This window comes from Myxocyprinus asiaticus, chromosome 16 (genome assembly GCF_019703515.2).
Source record: "Myxocyprinus asiaticus isolate MX2 ecotype Aquarium Trade chromosome 16, UBuf_Myxa_2, whole genome shotgun sequence".
Taxonomy (NCBI): domain Eukaryota; kingdom Metazoa; phylum Chordata; class Actinopteri; order Cypriniformes; family Catostomidae; genus Myxocyprinus; species Myxocyprinus asiaticus.
This window is the reverse complement of record NC_059359.1, coordinates 15,429,782-15,446,359: the sequence shown is the minus strand read 5'-3', so window position 1 is coordinate 15,446,359 and position 16,578 is coordinate 15,429,782. Positions and strand designations below refer to the sequence as shown.

The window sequence follows — 16,578 nt, the reverse complement described above, 5'->3', positions numbered from 1 at the left end:
GTTGTGTAATTATGTGTATATAAGATATGTAAATTGTGTTGTGTAAATCTGATGTTTATTGTAAATTGGTATATGTCTCATCACTGTCATGACTGCTATGTTGCCCGGAACTGCACCCAAGACTTTCACCCACTGTTGCACTTGTGTATATGGTTGTGTGACAATAAAAGTGATTTTGATGTGATTTTGATTCTCTCCAATAACATTTGTAAAATTGAAGTTTCCTTAATCCATTTGAGTTGGATGAATACCTTTTGTAGCATTGATAAAACTGGGCAGGGGATTTCCATTTCCCAGCATGTTTTGCATGGGACTGGATGGGATGAACGGATGTTGAAATTATGTGTTATTTAATGCATTTTTGAGCAAGATGAGAATTGGAGGAGATGTGATAATCTTTAATGTTCTGTTATATTGCCATTTAAAAAGAGTGTCTGTTAAGCTGGAGTTTTGGGCATTACCATTGTGGTGAAGTTTGGCGCTTGTGCTTAAGTGGTATTTTCACCTTATGTGCCAGAGACTAGCGCGCAGCCATCACGAACATTTTCAAAAATGTAACATTTAAGTCAAAGTGTTATTGGCTAGCGAAGTGGATTTACAGGTTATAGAATTGCCAAAAGTTATCATGAGTATTTTAAAGTGTACAGGTGATGTCATAAAAACAAGAGTACAACATTCATAAATGCACAAGATCCTACCTTCACGCTGTGGACGTACTGATATGCCTCCGTGCTCATGAAGCTCCAAGAGACAACACAAAGTCATTGAAAATATCTCTGTATGACCTCTGACCATCTTTTCATGTCATTCACCCATCGCGTTATGGTTAAGGTGAGCAGATGTTTTGAGCATTAAACCGGGATGGGGGAAGGGGTGCCGCTATATTTACACACACACACATTCATACACATGTACATGTGAAAGTGCATATTTTATTTTATATTCCATTTACAGCACTTTTAATCACATTTAAGCCTTTTAAAAATGTGGGGTAACAAATTAATTTTAAAAAGCAAAAATGTTATTTCCTTTAATGTCATGAACTTGCATATGAAATAATATGAGCTGTCACTGTTTGAAATTTCACGTTAATAATTACAATTAAACTATTTAACAATTAAAGTATCATGGAAAAGTGCAGAGTGTCATAGCTGTCTGAATGTGATCTGCAAGGTCCAATTTACCTCCGCAGGTGTCTGAAAAACTAACGATAATTTTCATGTAGTAAAGGGGTGCTGTAGACCCACACCATCAACTGAAAAATACTTTCTGTGCTCCTACACAATCCATTTTGATCAACTCTTCTCAGTAGCTTCAATGCAAACTGGAGGTTAAGAGACATAAGCAGAGGGGATGGGGCTAAATAAAGTAAATACTAATGATTAATCAAATAAATTAAGTTGGACCAACTAAAGAATTAATTAATTAATTAAACATTAATAAATTTAGTTTGACTAACCTAATTAAGTTAAGTGTAATGACTTCATTTTTTGAGTGTACAATCTGCTCAGCTGGCAAGCATGATTATAAATAAAAGACGTACCCAAGCTATCATTTTAAGGCAAACTAAAAGAAGCCTGATTAGCCAGTAAGTAAAAATTAATCTTAAAATTAATAAGAATAAAGTGCACAAATCACCTTTTAAACTGTAAACTATCCTCCGTAGATCCTGAACAAACTATTAAACATATTTTCTAGAAATCCTTGTAAGTCTTCAATTTCAGAGAGCTTTGCAAAATTCTACTGAATGCTATTTTAATGCTTTTGAGCTCATATTTGCAACAAAATCATGTGAATTTGTATAACTCTTGGAATTTTGGCTAATTTATACTTAATTTGCATACAACACTGTTGAAATAGTTGGATAGAAAAGCACTATCACCCATCTTTTATGTAGGCTTAATAAAAGGGGTTCCCTATCTGTCACTCACTCGACGTTGTGTCGATGTAGTGACTCTAGAGGTCACGCTTGGGAGCCCCAAACACCTCTGCTTTTTGAAAAAAGGCCAATGGGAATTGGCGAGTGGAATTTGCATGCCACTCCCCTGGACATACTGGTATAAAAGGAGCTGGTATGCAACCACTCATTCAGATTTTGTCTTCGGAGCCGAGTGGTTGCATTCAGTGCACTGAATTCAATTCTCCCTACTGTTCACCTCAAACTGCTGGATTTACGGCGCATTTCAGCAGCTTCTACCCCTCTGCACCTGTGGAGTGCAGAGAACGCCCCTGGGCGCTTCGGCAGCGCAAAACAAAAGAGTATATTCTAAAAGAGTATATTTTCAATCCTAAAAGAGCGGCACACACGGAACGTCTTTTTAAAGATACCCTTCCGTTTGTGTGTTATTCCTGGTTGAGGTCGTTATCTCTCCGCTTCTGACGGTCTTACGTGTCTGGGCACTGCCCACGCGGAGACATTGTTCGTGAATGGGTCTTGTCCTCATTGCGAGAACATGAACATGGCAACGTTGCAGTCGCGGCTTGCCTTCGTAAGAAAGCAAGCCACCCCAGCGGCTCCCCACCTCGGTCCTTCTACCTATAGGTATGAGGCCGCGTCAGTTAGCACTGGGGGCAATTTGGGGACTTCAATGGGAGCATCTCCTCTGGGTAACCCCCCACAGACCTCCCATTCCTCAGCATCCTCGCTTGCCCCAGTTCGGCTCTCGGATGGGGAGACCGCCGGCTCGTCGGTGATCCCCCAGGTGGATAAGGCACTCGCGGAGCACTTGTACCCGCAGAGCACCACCACCTGGCGCGGGAGCCCGAAGCTCCCATCCAGGGCCTGTAGGTTTACGTCATCTCTGACAGCTAAGGCCTACGGTGCCGCTGGACAAGCCGCCTCCACCCTGCATGCCATGGCTCTCCTTTTACAGCCCCTACTTCATCGTACCAAAGAAAGGCGGTGGGTTGCGGCCAATCTTGGACCTGTGAGTACTGAACCGGGCCTTGCACAGACTCCCGTTCAAGTTGCTGACACAAAAACGCATTCTAGCGAGCATCCAGCATCAAGATTGGTTTGCGGCGGTAGACCTGAAGGACGTGTACTTCCACGTCTTTGTTTTACCTCGACACAGACCCTTCCTGTGGTTTGCTTTCGAGGGCCGGGCGTACCAGTACAAGGTCCTCCCCTTCGGCCTGTCCTTGTCACCTCGCGTCTTCACGAAGGTCGCAGAGGCAGCCCTTGCCCCGCTAAGGGAAATGGGTGTCCACATCCTCAGTTATCTTGATGACTGGCTGATCCTAGCTCACTCTTGGGATGTGTTGTGTGTGCACACAAGGATCTGGTGCTCACGCACCTCAGCCGACTGGCGCTTCGGGTCAACTGGGAAAAGAGCAAGCTCTCCCCGGTGAGAAGGCATTCAGACAGAAGACAGCGGTTCCACTGAAACTTTTTCAGAGGCTCCTGGGGCATATTGCATCCTCAGCGGTGGCCACACCACTCGGGTTGATGCATATGAGAACGCTTCAGCACTGGCTTCAAACTCGAGTCCCGAGATGGGCATGGCGTGGTCGTCACACCAATCTGTCACCGCCTCTTCAGCCCTTGGACTGACCTTGCATTTCTACGGGCCGGTTGTTCCCCTAGATCAGGTCTCCAGGTGCGTCGTGGTTACGACGGACGCCTCCAAGACAGGCTGGGGCGCTGTATGCAACGGGCACACAGCTGCCGGCTCCTGGACTGGCCCGCGGCTGCGTTGGCACATCAACTGCCTTGAGTTGTTGGCAGTACTGCTCGCCCTGCGGAGGTTCCGGCCGTTGATCCAGGGCAAGCATGTGTTGGTCCGGACGGACAACACTGCGACGGAAGCGTACATCAACCATCAAGGTGGTCTACGCTCCCACTGCATGTCACAACTCACCTGCCGTCTCCTCCTCTGGAGTCAGCAGCGCATCAAGTTGCTGCGAGCCACTCACATCCCGGGCGACCTCAACACCACAGAGGACGCGCTGTCACGACAGGCTATGCTCAGGGGAGAGTGGAGACTCCACCCCGAGGTGGTCCAGCTGATTTGGAGTCGATTTGGTCGAGCACATGTAGACCTGTTTGCTTCCCTGGAATCCTCCCACTGCCCACTTTGATACGCCCTGACCGAGGCAACCCTCGGTATATACGCGCTGGCACACAGCTGGACCCCGGGATTACGCAAATATGCGTTTCCCCCAGTGAGCCTACTTGCACAGACCCTGTGCAAGGTCAGGGAGGATGAGGAGCAGGTCATCCTAGTAGCACCCTACTGGCCCACCCAGATGTGGTTCTCGGACCTCACGCTCCTCGTGACAGCCCCCCCTCCCCCCCGGCGAATTCCCCTGAGGAAGGACCTTCTTTCACAGGGACAGGGCACCATCTGGCACCCGCGACCAGACCTCTGGAATCACCACATCTGGCCCTTGGACGGGACGCGGAAGACCTAAGTGGCCTACCACCCGTGGTGTTAGACACGATCACTCAGGCTAGGGCTCCCTCTATGAGGCGCCTGTATGCCTTGAAGTGGCATCTGTTCGCTAAGTGGTGTTCTTCCCGACACGAAGACCCCCAGAGATGCGCAGTCAGATCGGTGCTTTCCTTCCTGCAGGAGAGGCTGGAGGGGCGGCTGTCCGCCTCCATCTTGAAGGTGTATGTAGCCACCATTTTGGCACATCACGATGCAGTAGATGGTAAGTATTTGGAGAAGCACGACTTGATCATCAGGTTCCTGAAAGGTGCCAGGAGGTTGAATCCCTCCAGACCAGTCCACATCCCCTCGTGAGACCTCTCTGTAGTCCTTCGGGGTCTACTGGGAGCTCCCTTTGAGTCAGTTGAGCTTAAGGCACTCTCTTTGAAGACTGCCCTCCTGACTGTGCTCACTTCCATCAAGAGGGTAGGGGACCTGCAGGCGTTCTCTGTCAGCGAATCGTGCCTGGAGTTTGGTCCGGGTTACTCTCACGTGATCCTGAGACCCCGACTGGGCTATGTGCCCAAGGTTCCCACAACCCCTTTTAGGGATCAGGTGGTGAACCTGCAAGCACTGCCCCAGGAGGAGGCAGACCCAGCCTTGGCGTTGCTGTGTCTGGTGCGTGATTTACGCATCTATTTGGATCGCACACAGAGCTTTAGAAGCTCTGAGCAGCTCTTTGACTGCTTTGGTGGACAACGGAAAGGAAGCGCTGTCTCCAAACAGAAGATCACCCACTGGGTCGTTGACGCCATCGTGATGGCATATCACGCTCAGGATGGAACAAGACGTTGTGTCCCTCTTGCCACAACACTGAACTACCCGCTGAAATGGCCGGGACCTTGTCTTGGCTCCTCAGCACAAAACCTGAATGAGTGGTTGCATACCAGCTCCCTTTTTACCCGTATGGGGAGTGGCATGCAAATTCCACTCACCAATTCCCATTGGCCGTTTTTCAAAAAGCAGAGGTGTTTGGGGCACCCAAGAGTGACCCTTAGTGTCACTACATCGACACAATGTCTCGTTCCCTCCATCAGGGAACGTAGGTTACGAAAGTAACCAGGACATTTAGCTAACTTAGATTTGTGGCCCTGTGATGGAGCTATCTTTAAATCATCTCTTCTTCTGTTACCACATGTCTTTTCTCCTCTCTGGCAATGAAACTGCTTCCTCCTCAAGGCAAGTATATGGGGTTATTTTTGTATCATATTAACATACAAATGGAAAGAGATTTACAAATAAAAAGTTGGTTCACAAATAAATTGTTTAAGATCCACAAATAAATGTTAGGAATTCCACAAAAATGAAGTGAATTCACAAATAAATAAAATTTAAAGATAAGATTTAAAAATACATTTTTTAACTCACAAACACAACACTGCCCAGCATTCATTTGTGAGTCATCCGCATTTATTTGTGGATTGCTTCCTGTGCATTTGTGGATCGCAGCACTCATTCGTGGATCCTGAAACATTTCTAGCTGCAAGATGTTCACACAAATCCACAAATAGGTGGACTCAACCCACTGTCTTTCAAGCCAGTCAGATAACGGCCATATTACTCTGACCAATCCTAGAACGTTCTAGCTTCAACCAATCACATTTTGTTTTAGAATCAGGGCAGGATCAAGCTCTCTTTTCAATATGGTCTTTTGATAAGTAAAGAACATCAAAACTTTAAAAGAAGCAGACGCAATCAGTGGAATAAATCACACTGCAACTTCAGGTTTGTATAATTTTATCTCATTTCTAAACATGTTAAATGTTGAATATTGCAAATAGCCTATTTTTTATTGTGAAAGTCTTGATAATTAGCTTTCTAGCTAGGTGTGTTGCTTGGTGTTCTAGGGATCAGTTATCAGAGGCTGCTCTTTTAATCTCAACTAAGTTTCTAGATTGAAATTCCTGGCTACATGATGGGAAACATACTGTATGTTTGTGTCATCAAAACCTTGATTCTTAATGTTACATGTCAGATCCAAACACTGCAGAAGAACAGCAGCCAATATAGAATATGTTTAAAATGTGTAATGAAATGTCAAATCTTTATATATATATATATATATATATATATATATATATATATATATATATATATATATATATATATATACTTTACTTACATTAGCTCACTCCTCAATAAAAAACTCTGTCATTTAACCACCCTCATGTTGTTTAAAACCCACATGATTTAGTCATGGTGCTGCTGCTTTTTCCCATCCAATGAAAGCGATTTCAGTCCCTAACTTTATTCCTCCTGACATCACCTTTTCTGTTCCATGGAAGAAAGTCATGCAGGTTTGGAACAACATGAAGAAATGTAAATGACATTTGTATGTATTTGACATTTAGATGATATATCTATTCAGTATATTGTTTTATTCACTTTTATCAAGGCATGTTAGGTAAATAATTGTTAGAGAGCATAACTATTTTTAAAAAAAATTACTCAAAGCAACTCTGTTGGCTAAAGTGATGTATTTATTTTGGTGACAAAGATTATAAATTGTCATGCATTTTACTACAAAAGACAATACATGTGTGTATATTTTATATGCACACATTAACACTGGAATTGGACAAAACAGCTGGAGTTCTTAGTCATTTTGATTGCGTTTGTGAGATTGCTTCTTTTAAAGTTTTGAAGTTCTTTACTTGTCAAGAGACCCTGTTGAAAAGAGAGCTTGATCCCACCCTGATTCTAAAACAAAACACGATTGGTTGAAGCTAGAACATGCTAGGATTGGTCAGTGTGATATGGCCGTTATCTGATTCATTTATTTGTGAATTCCTTTCATTTTTGCAAAACTCATTACATTTATTTGTGGATCTCATTAAATTTATTTGTGAGCCAACTTTTTATTTGTAAATCTCTTTCCATTTGTATGTTAATATGAAACAAAAATAACCCCATATAAGTAGAAAGCATACAAAGTCATTGCAGACCATCTACCCACAGTACATCTGAAATCCTTCAACAAAAGCAGAAGCCCCTATGAAATGGGAAATGAGGTCTGTTATAATGGAGAGAATGCCGTTTTCTACATTCATGCTGAGCCGTGTTTTTGTATTTGAAAGATTGTTTGGTTGACTTTATTTGTAAAAACAGGCAGAACTCATAGCTATATTGTTTGTAGTCTGCGGGTGGCCACATGTTCCGTGGGCAAGCCACTACGTTATGCACAATTCATGTTTTTTATGAGCAAACATAAATCATGCACAACAAGAGAGTGTGAAAAGGAGCTGAAAAATCTGTTACGTCCTGCAGGCAGCATGTTGAATATGTTTAAATATGTCAGTTTGTTTCCTTAAGTCTTCTTTGAACAATACATAGTGTATTCACTGCAACACAAGAGTGATAAAACATAAAGGCATATAAAATTCAAATGAATGTAATACCCTCCATACCCTCCTTAGGGGCCGTACACACAGAAAGCATACTTGCTCTAAAAACGTTAGATGCAGCACAACAAATGGAATGGAATGCAAGTGTCTCAAGAAGCATTACTAAAATTTTTAGTTCTTTTTCTCCCCAATTTGGAATGCCCAATTCCCAATGCACTCTAAGTCCTTGTGGTGGCCCACGCATCTTATCACGTGGCTTGTTGAGCGCATTACTGTGGAGACATAGTGCAGGTGGAGGCTTCATGACACCCACCACAGCATCCATGCTCAACTTACCACATGCCCCACTGAGAGCAAACCACATTATGGCAACCACGAGGAGGTTACCCCATGTGACTCTACCCTCCCTAGCAACCGGGCCAATTTGGTTGCTTAGGAGACCTGGCTGGAGTCACTCAGCATGCCCTGGGATTTGAACTTGCGAACTCCAGGGTTGGTAGTCAGCGTCTTTACTCGCTGAGCTACCCAGGCCCCAATTTTAAGTTCTTTTAACATGACACGCCACCTTAAAAATGTTAAGACACTGAAAAAGCAGTGATGCGTGTCAAGACGGTCAAAAAATGTTCATCTAGCAAATTTTTTTTTTTTTATAGAAAAACAATTCCAAAGCACGAAGATAGATGCAAAACGCATCCTGTAAGAACAACCCCTTAGAATCAGATGGAGCCTGATATCACACATAACAAACATCTTCTCATCTTTCTCTCAGTCTCTCCCTCACAATCCTCTTTTCTTCCTTCCCTTTTTGGCTTATCTTGCCAAATGGTGATTTCCGCAGTCTGGCGCAATGCCACTCAAGACAATGTGTGTCCAGGTCCTGATGAGAGTTTTAATTATTTAATGTGCACAGTGGGGCTTAGATGATGCCATCTGCCGCCTGCAGGAAGTGGTGGGGGGCACAGGAGGGGGGTGTTTAGAGACTCAGCAAAGATGAGCTTTCTTGACCAAAGCATCTGTTGATTTGCTTGTTTGGAAATGCACTTTATTGCTATTTAATAGCACTTTGTCAGTTTTCTCTATTTAAATATGTATGTCACTAGACTTTATGAAGCCCTAAAAACATTAAGGTGTCCCTAGGGAAATGAAAAAGGATTGTTAACTCTGAGCGAGGATCACATCGCTTGGGTGAGCCACCTATCTAGCCCTGGATTTGTCCCAATGTGCAAAAGGGCTGGACACCAAACAAAAGCATTTCAGCACATAAGTGACAATTACGGCTAATAATTGAAAAAGATCAGAAAAGATCAGCGAAGTTACCGAATAGATATGGACTATACAGTATAGAGATGTTTATATCTCATGAATCAGCTTGTTTTGAAGACCCCATGAAATCCAAACTGGAGTTTTGTGGTTTAAACTAACCTTTAGCAAACATGCTACATATTTGACTACATTTTTCAATACCGTCAAGGGACTTCATATCTCTTTAATACAAATAAGCTAGGTCTTTAATAAAAGTCAGATATGGAGAGAACACTTAGTATTTAAAGTGCTTATCTAATACCATTACCAAAACACTGTACACATGGAAACTAATTCAACCATTTCAGCAACTCATACATAAAACATTTAAATAAATACCATCCTGCAAGCCATTCAACCCTTTACAATTTAACTTCCAGCATCCGGTTAACAAACAAAATCAAGTGATTAGCTCAGTTGGATTAGGGCTGTTTAAAGGATTTCTACTCTTCCCCCTCAGCAATAAAAGACATCACAGCTTCATATGCAAAAGTCTTCACTGCACTGGAGGGCCAAACACATCACACACACAAACTCTCACAAACAACACCTTGCGGCTCTGAACCACCACATCTTTGTCTCGTTTGTTTTCTAGCATAATGCCCTGTAGGTAGCAGGCTATCTCAGCCTGCTAGTGACCAGTAGGGTTCAAGGTTCCCACTAACAATTACATGTGCTGCATACTGATCCAGACGCTGCACAGCAAAGATTGAAGCTGAAATCTCTTTAATATTTCAATAGTTTCTCTTAGACAGTAATGAAATTAAATAGAGAACACAAGAAATATGTATTAATCTATTATAATAATGTTAATTTATGAATATATATATATATTTTTATTGTTAGTTCATGTTGGTTCATAATGCTAATGTATACAACTTTTAAGCCAGCCATCATATCACCCTGCAGCTCTCACCTGGTTGCCCACTAAAGCTAAGCAGGGTTAAGCCTGGCCAGTACCTGAATGGGAGACCTTGTGGGGAAAACTAAAGTTGCTGCTGGAAGAGGTATTAGGGAGGCCAGCAGGGGGTGCTAACCCTGTGGTCTGTGTGGGTCCTAATGCCCCAGTATAGTGACAGGGACACTATACTGTAAAAATACACTGTCTTTCAGATGAGATTTTAAACTGAGGTCCTGACTCTGTGTGGTCATTAAAAATCCCAGGACACTTCTTGTAACCCCTAGTATATCCCCAGTTTCCTGGCCAAATTCCCCAATTGGCCCTTCTCAATCATGGACTCCTAATAATCCCCATTGATTAATTGGCTCTACAACTCCTCCTCTCCACCAACAACTGGTGGGTGTTCTGGTGCACTATGGCTGCTGTTGCATCATCCAGGTGGATGCTGCACACTGGTGGTGGTTGAGGAGATTCCCCCAATACTATGTAAAGTGCTTTGAGTGCCTAAAAAAGCACTATATAAATGTAAGGAATTATTATTATTTAAAAAATGTATTAGTATATGAAATTGACGTTAACCAAGATTAATGAGTACTGTAAAAGTATTGTTAATTGTTAATATTTCATGTTAAATAATGTAGTTTACCAATATTAATATTAAATATTAATAGAATTACGTGACGACAAGAGCCTATATAGAGCCTGAGGAACATGATAGAGAGTTCAAGGTGTTGCCCTGGCCTCCAAATTCCCCAGATCTCAATCCGATTGAGCATCTGTGGGATGTGCTGGACCAACAAGTCTGATCCACGGTGGCTCCACCTCGCAACTTACAGAACTTGAAGGATCTGCTGCTAATGTCTTGGTGCCAGATAGCATGCCTCGGCGGGTCAGTGCTGTGTGCATTTATATACCAAAAACTTGTATATAAATAAAACACAAATCCCAATCAACAAAACCTATCTTCATCTGACCCATTATTAGATACTTTACTTTTAATGAGAATATAGCTGTTAACAACAGTTAACGATAGCACATAAATAACGATTACATAATGTTTGTGGAGAAACCAACAAGTTTTTGGTATATAAATGCACACAGTGCCCTGTAAGTCAACAATAGTATTGATATTAATATCTGGCGAAGAAAACCACATCCGTAAAGTTTATTTAAAAAAGTGATTCAAAGGCAAAAACAGTCAAATATACACTGATGAGCCAAAACATTATGACCACCTGCCTAATATGCTGTTGATCCTCCATGGGCTGCTAAAACAGCACTGACCCGCCGAGGCATGGTATCTGGCACCAAGACATTAGCAGCAGATCCTTCAAGTTCTGTAAGTTGCGAGGTGGAGCCGCCGTGGATCAGACTTGTTGGTCCAGCACATCCCACAGATGCTCAATCGGATTGAGATCTGGGGAATTTGGAGGCCAGGGCAACACCTTGAACTCTCCATCATGTTCCTCAAACCATTCCCGAACAATGTGTGCAGTGTGGCAGGGTGCATTATCCTGCTGAAAGAGGCCATTGCCATCAGGGAATTCCATTACCATGAAGGGGTATACCTGGTCTGCAACGATGTTTAGGTAGGTGGCAAGTGTCAAATTGATGTCCACACGAATGGCCGGACCCAGGGTTTCCCAGCAGAACATTGCCCAGAGCATCACACTCCCTCCACTAACTTGTCGTCTTCCCACAGTGCATCCTGTTGCCATCACTCCCTCAGGTATATGGCTTAAATGTACACGTACATCCACGTGATGTAAAATAAAACAGGACTCATCGGACCAGGTGACCTACTTTCACTGCTCCAAGGTCCAGTTCTGACACTCGTGTGTCCATTGTAGTTGCTTTCGGCGGTGGACAGGGGTCATTATGGGCACTCTGACTGGTCTATGGCTACGCAGCCCCATACGCTGCAGGGTACAATGCACTGAGTGTTGTGACACATTCCTCCCATAACCATCATTACAATTTTCTGTGACTTGTGCCATAGTAGACCTTCTGTCGATTCAGACCAGATGGGATAGCCTTCGTTGCCCTCGCGCATGAGCCATGGGCGCCCAACAACCTGTCACCAGTTTGTTGTTTGTCCCTCCATGGACCACTGTCGGTAAGTACTCGCCACTGCTGACCGGGAGCACCCCACAAGCCTTGCCGTTTCAGAGATGCTCTGACCCATTTTTCTGGCCGTAACAATTTGGCCCTTGTCAAAGTCTTTCCTCCTGTCAATTTCTCCTGCATTCAACAAGCTGACTATGAAAACTAATTGTTCGCTCACCATCTAATCTACCCAGACTTGATATGTGGCCTTGTTGGGAGATGATCAACTTTATTTGCTTCACCTGTGAGTGGTCATAATATTTTGGCTCAACAGTGTATAAGAGATATAGAAGAACACACGTAAAATTAAATGCAAAAGCAAAAAATAAAGCAACATGGAATGCATTATAAAGACAATCCACATAAGATCTGAGAGTTTTTTTAAGGAGATGCAAGGTAGTGATGCATCAACATCATTTATATGTTAGGTGAACCTAAATGAGAAAAAAAAGTTTCTGTTTTTAAGGCATTTGATGCAAATGAAATACTTATCCTCACTGCTGGTTCAGGATTTCTTCCTCGAGTTACTTCAGCATTTAATGTTGGTGGTCAAAACAGCTTTCTGTGCTTTAGTGCAACCAGTTACGCTAGTTTTTGGTAACTGCAGCGGCTCCTGACACATGATCCAAAGCTCATATTTTATTGGTCAGGGCATTTCACCGCCGGGTGAAGAAAGAAAAAAATGGACACATTCAACATAAAAAACAATGGGCACGAATGCGCGCCAAAGTTTGCTGCAGGTGTGATATGGCTTCATAGGAATCCATTGCTTCGATCAAAAATGTTAATCATGGCGAGAAATTGCTGTGAAAATTCACGTTTACATTTAATATCAGAAAATGAGACACATACTACAAAGCTGAAAATAAATAAACAGTTAATTGAAAACAGAAAATGAGAGCCAGAAATTGGTATGAGTATAGGTTGATGCCGATAATGGCCAAATAATGGCTGGTTGTAAACCCAATGTGTTCAGGTATTTTCTTGCTATTCTTAGTCCTGTTTTTCAAGTATGTGATGCATACATACCATCTCTTTTAGGTGTAAAAATTAAATGATGCTAATTTTAACTTCAGACCAACAACAATGGTTGTAGCGTAACATATTCCATTGAATGTTTTTAGCTCCAATAAATTGGCTCAAAATAGCATAAGCAGGTAGCAACATAACATCCATTAAAAGGCTAAAGTGAACCGAGCATTTGTACAGTCCTTTGCATTTTCATGCAGTTTAAAGACACTCCCACAAACTACAATACAAAAGTGTGTACTACTCACAGCAAGGGTAGTTCAACAGGAGTATGTCATCAACAGCAATGTAGCCTCGACGGTCCACTGTTGCCTCCAGCAATATCTGAAAATACAAAGAGAGGAAAACATGACCTTCAGAAATGTGTTTGAATCCGGAATAGTTTTGACTTGTGGAAATGTTTGCATAGTTTTGTGTCAATTAGTGAAATTAAGTCTTTTGTAGCTGATTGTATTTGAAATATACAGTGTGACTAGATAAATAAAAAGCTTCAAACTCCTTTTGATGTTTGTTCACTTTGAAATGTTCTTTTCGTGAGTGATGCCTTGGGGTATTCATTGACACCTTTTGAAATGTTAATTCTCAATTATATTGAATATCACCATGATAGTTTAATCAAGCTTACAGCAAAATGCACAATAATTTTAATGGGCTGCCCACTGTAGATTTATTTTTATTTATGTAACATCTTCTGTGTCCTAACCAGACGCGATGCCGTGATGCAATAAAAGGTATCTTTTCCATGTTAATCAGAGTTTTTGTCCAAACCAGCCATGACACATGACAAGCGACAGCGACAGGGATTTCTATTTTTGAAATGGTTTCTATTTCTGCGACGTCGCGCCGGCCAGCGCAGTCAACAAATGGGTCTAAAATTATTGTTATTATATTCAAAATAATCCTTCACACAAGTTGAATCATGACGGTGGTGTGCTAACCTTTTCAGTTCCACCTCAACGCGCAAGTCAGGATAATTAATGAATATTCATGTATGCTCTGCCCACTGGAACACAATTTCTCAGGAACTGAATATATTGTAACACCAGTTCAGAATGGCAACGGGGAGAAATACCGGCTCATCCCCGCTTCCTTGTCATGTGGAGATCGGTGAAATAAAAACAGGAGTACTGTGTGAATGCGATTCATATAGCAACTTTTCCCTGTGTGTATGTGTAATTGTGTATTTATAACCTCGGGCTTGCCTTTGAAAGTGTTACGGAGCTTCAGTGAGAAAATTAGATGTGTTCAATAAACAGACTGTTCCATGCTCTGTTTTCTTTTTTACATTTTATTATCAATGATCTTCATTTTAGTGTATGAATGTCGCGTTGCGCCTGGTGTGGACAGACAGATTGCTTGTCGCTGTAATCTTATCATGTTGCATCTGGTTAGGACAAGGTGTAGTTTTCCTTGCCACTGTTGCATTTGACTTGCTCACTGGGGGGTTTGTTGGGCACTATTTTTTTTGTTTGTTTTTTTTCACTATTTTCTGTGAAGCTGCTTTGGAAAAAGATGTATTGTATAAAGCTTTACACAAATAAAACTTATTTAAATTGTTGTCTTAGAGAACTTGAATTGTGCTTCACTAAAGCTAAGTTTGTAATTTTTTTAGATGTTAAAATACTTTCTCCTAAGTAAGCCTTTTCCCCAAAAAGCATAATTATTTTTACACTTTCATTTGGTGACACTAGTGGTGCAGAAATTACACACTTTAAGCTTATGAAATAATGAGGGAATATAAGAAAAACAAGTATGAGACGCAACCTAGTTGTTAACAAAACTGGCAACCAAGTTGATGAAAGAGTGAAAAATGAGGCTAAGAATTTCATCCTTCTTCGTTTTGCACTTCAAAAATTTTGACAGTCATTGAGAGAGAAAAAAAGGATAGAAAAAGGATGCCAAATAGAAAAAGAGAATGAGAAAAGGAGTGAAAATGGATGGCAACTTCACTAAGGCCCCTAGGGCCTATAGAAAATAATGGCTTCATCAGAGGACTGTGTGCACTGTGACACATGGTTCTCATTCGGCATGCTACACACTCACACATACACACACGCACGAATACACACAAGCTCATAATATGAACGTAAGGGGCACGAGTCCCCGGGGACCAGAGAGAGGCTCCACACACTCCAATGGCAGTGCACAAAGGACGGTCACCCCAGTGTAATGAAATCAAATCAATATTGTGCGTCCGACAGCGATGATGAGATGTTATTACACATTGAGGGGAGGGTGGAGGCCGTGTTTACTCTTCCAGTATTAGTGTGGGTGGCTACCCACACTTGAATTCAAAGTTATTGCATCAAAAAATCTTCAAAACGAAACTGTTTTTTTGTTTACTGTCAAGTAAATAATAGGAATGCACTAAAATTTCAATTACTGTTCTGTATTGCATTGATCTACACTGACAACTGCATATTTACAAAATCTTTCTATACCCTAAACAATCTTTAAAAAAAAAAAAAAAAAAAAATTGCTCTTTCATAGCCTAAGAGACTTAAAAGCATAGTTCACCCAAAAGTGAAAATTCTCTCATCATTTACTCACTCTCATGCCATCCCAGATGTGTATGACTTTCTTTCTTCTGCTGAACAGAAACAGAGATTTTTAGAAGAATATTTCAGCTCTGTTGGTCCATACAATGCAATTGAATGGGTACCAAAATTTTGAAGGTCAAAAAGCACATAAATAAAGCATAAAATTAATCCACACGACTCCAGTGGTTACATCCGTGTCTTCAGAAGCGATATGATAGGTGTGGGTGAGAAACAGATCAATATTTAGGTCCTTTTTTAATATAAATCTCTACCTTCACTTTCACTTTCTTCTTCTTTTATTTTTTGCGATTTGCATGGAGTAGATTTCCCTGCCCAGTAGATTTATACCTACTGGGCATGGAGGAGAATTTATAGTTAAAAAAGGACTTAAATATTTATCTGTTTCTCACCCACATCTATCATATTGCTTCTGAAGATATGGATTATAATTCTAGAAATGTGTTTACGGGTCAAAGTGACTAAATTATGGAGCAGGTCACGTTTGGTCTTGAAGCATTTGATGAGAAATGTTTGAGATCATAACTGAAATCTCTGATTTTGTATTGCAGACTTTTATATATTGAAAAACTCTAGCAGTATGTGACATTGCCGAGATCACTTCTGAAACTCCACATGAGACTCATGGGCCTTTTTCTCAAGAGAAAAATCGGAGAAGCAGGAGACTAAAATGAGAAAAAGTTTATTTGCTTACCAAATGCTCTCTAGTGAATCCCATTGCTGTCAATTCTTTTTGAAATCACAAAAATGTATAATGTCAATAGAAGTTATAGTTATACAAAAAACAAGTCTTATTTAAATACATAATTTTCAGTTTTAGTCAATTTTCACATCTGTGGATCAATAGTAACCAAACAAAAGCTTTACTCTTCTCTTTATGTTTTGTCTCTTTATTGGAATAAAGG

At 41.5% G+C, this 16,578-nt stretch overlaps 1 protein-coding gene across 11 annotated transcripts in view; it reads right to left on the bottom strand.

The window, feature by feature from the left end:
- LOC127453603 (receptor-type tyrosine-protein phosphatase U-like) overlaps positions 1–16,578 on the bottom strand; it is a 374,740-nt gene that overhangs the window by 177,212 nt on the left and 180,950 nt on the right. For all 11 annotated transcript variants that reach the window (XM_051720082.1, XM_051720086.1, XM_051720087.1 and 8 more), the window contains exon 4: positions 13,364–13,439. In XM_051720082.1, the coding sequence (XP_051576042.1) occupies positions 13,364–13,439 (76 nt within the window). The remainder of the gene's footprint in view (positions 1–13,363; positions 13,440–16,578) is intronic.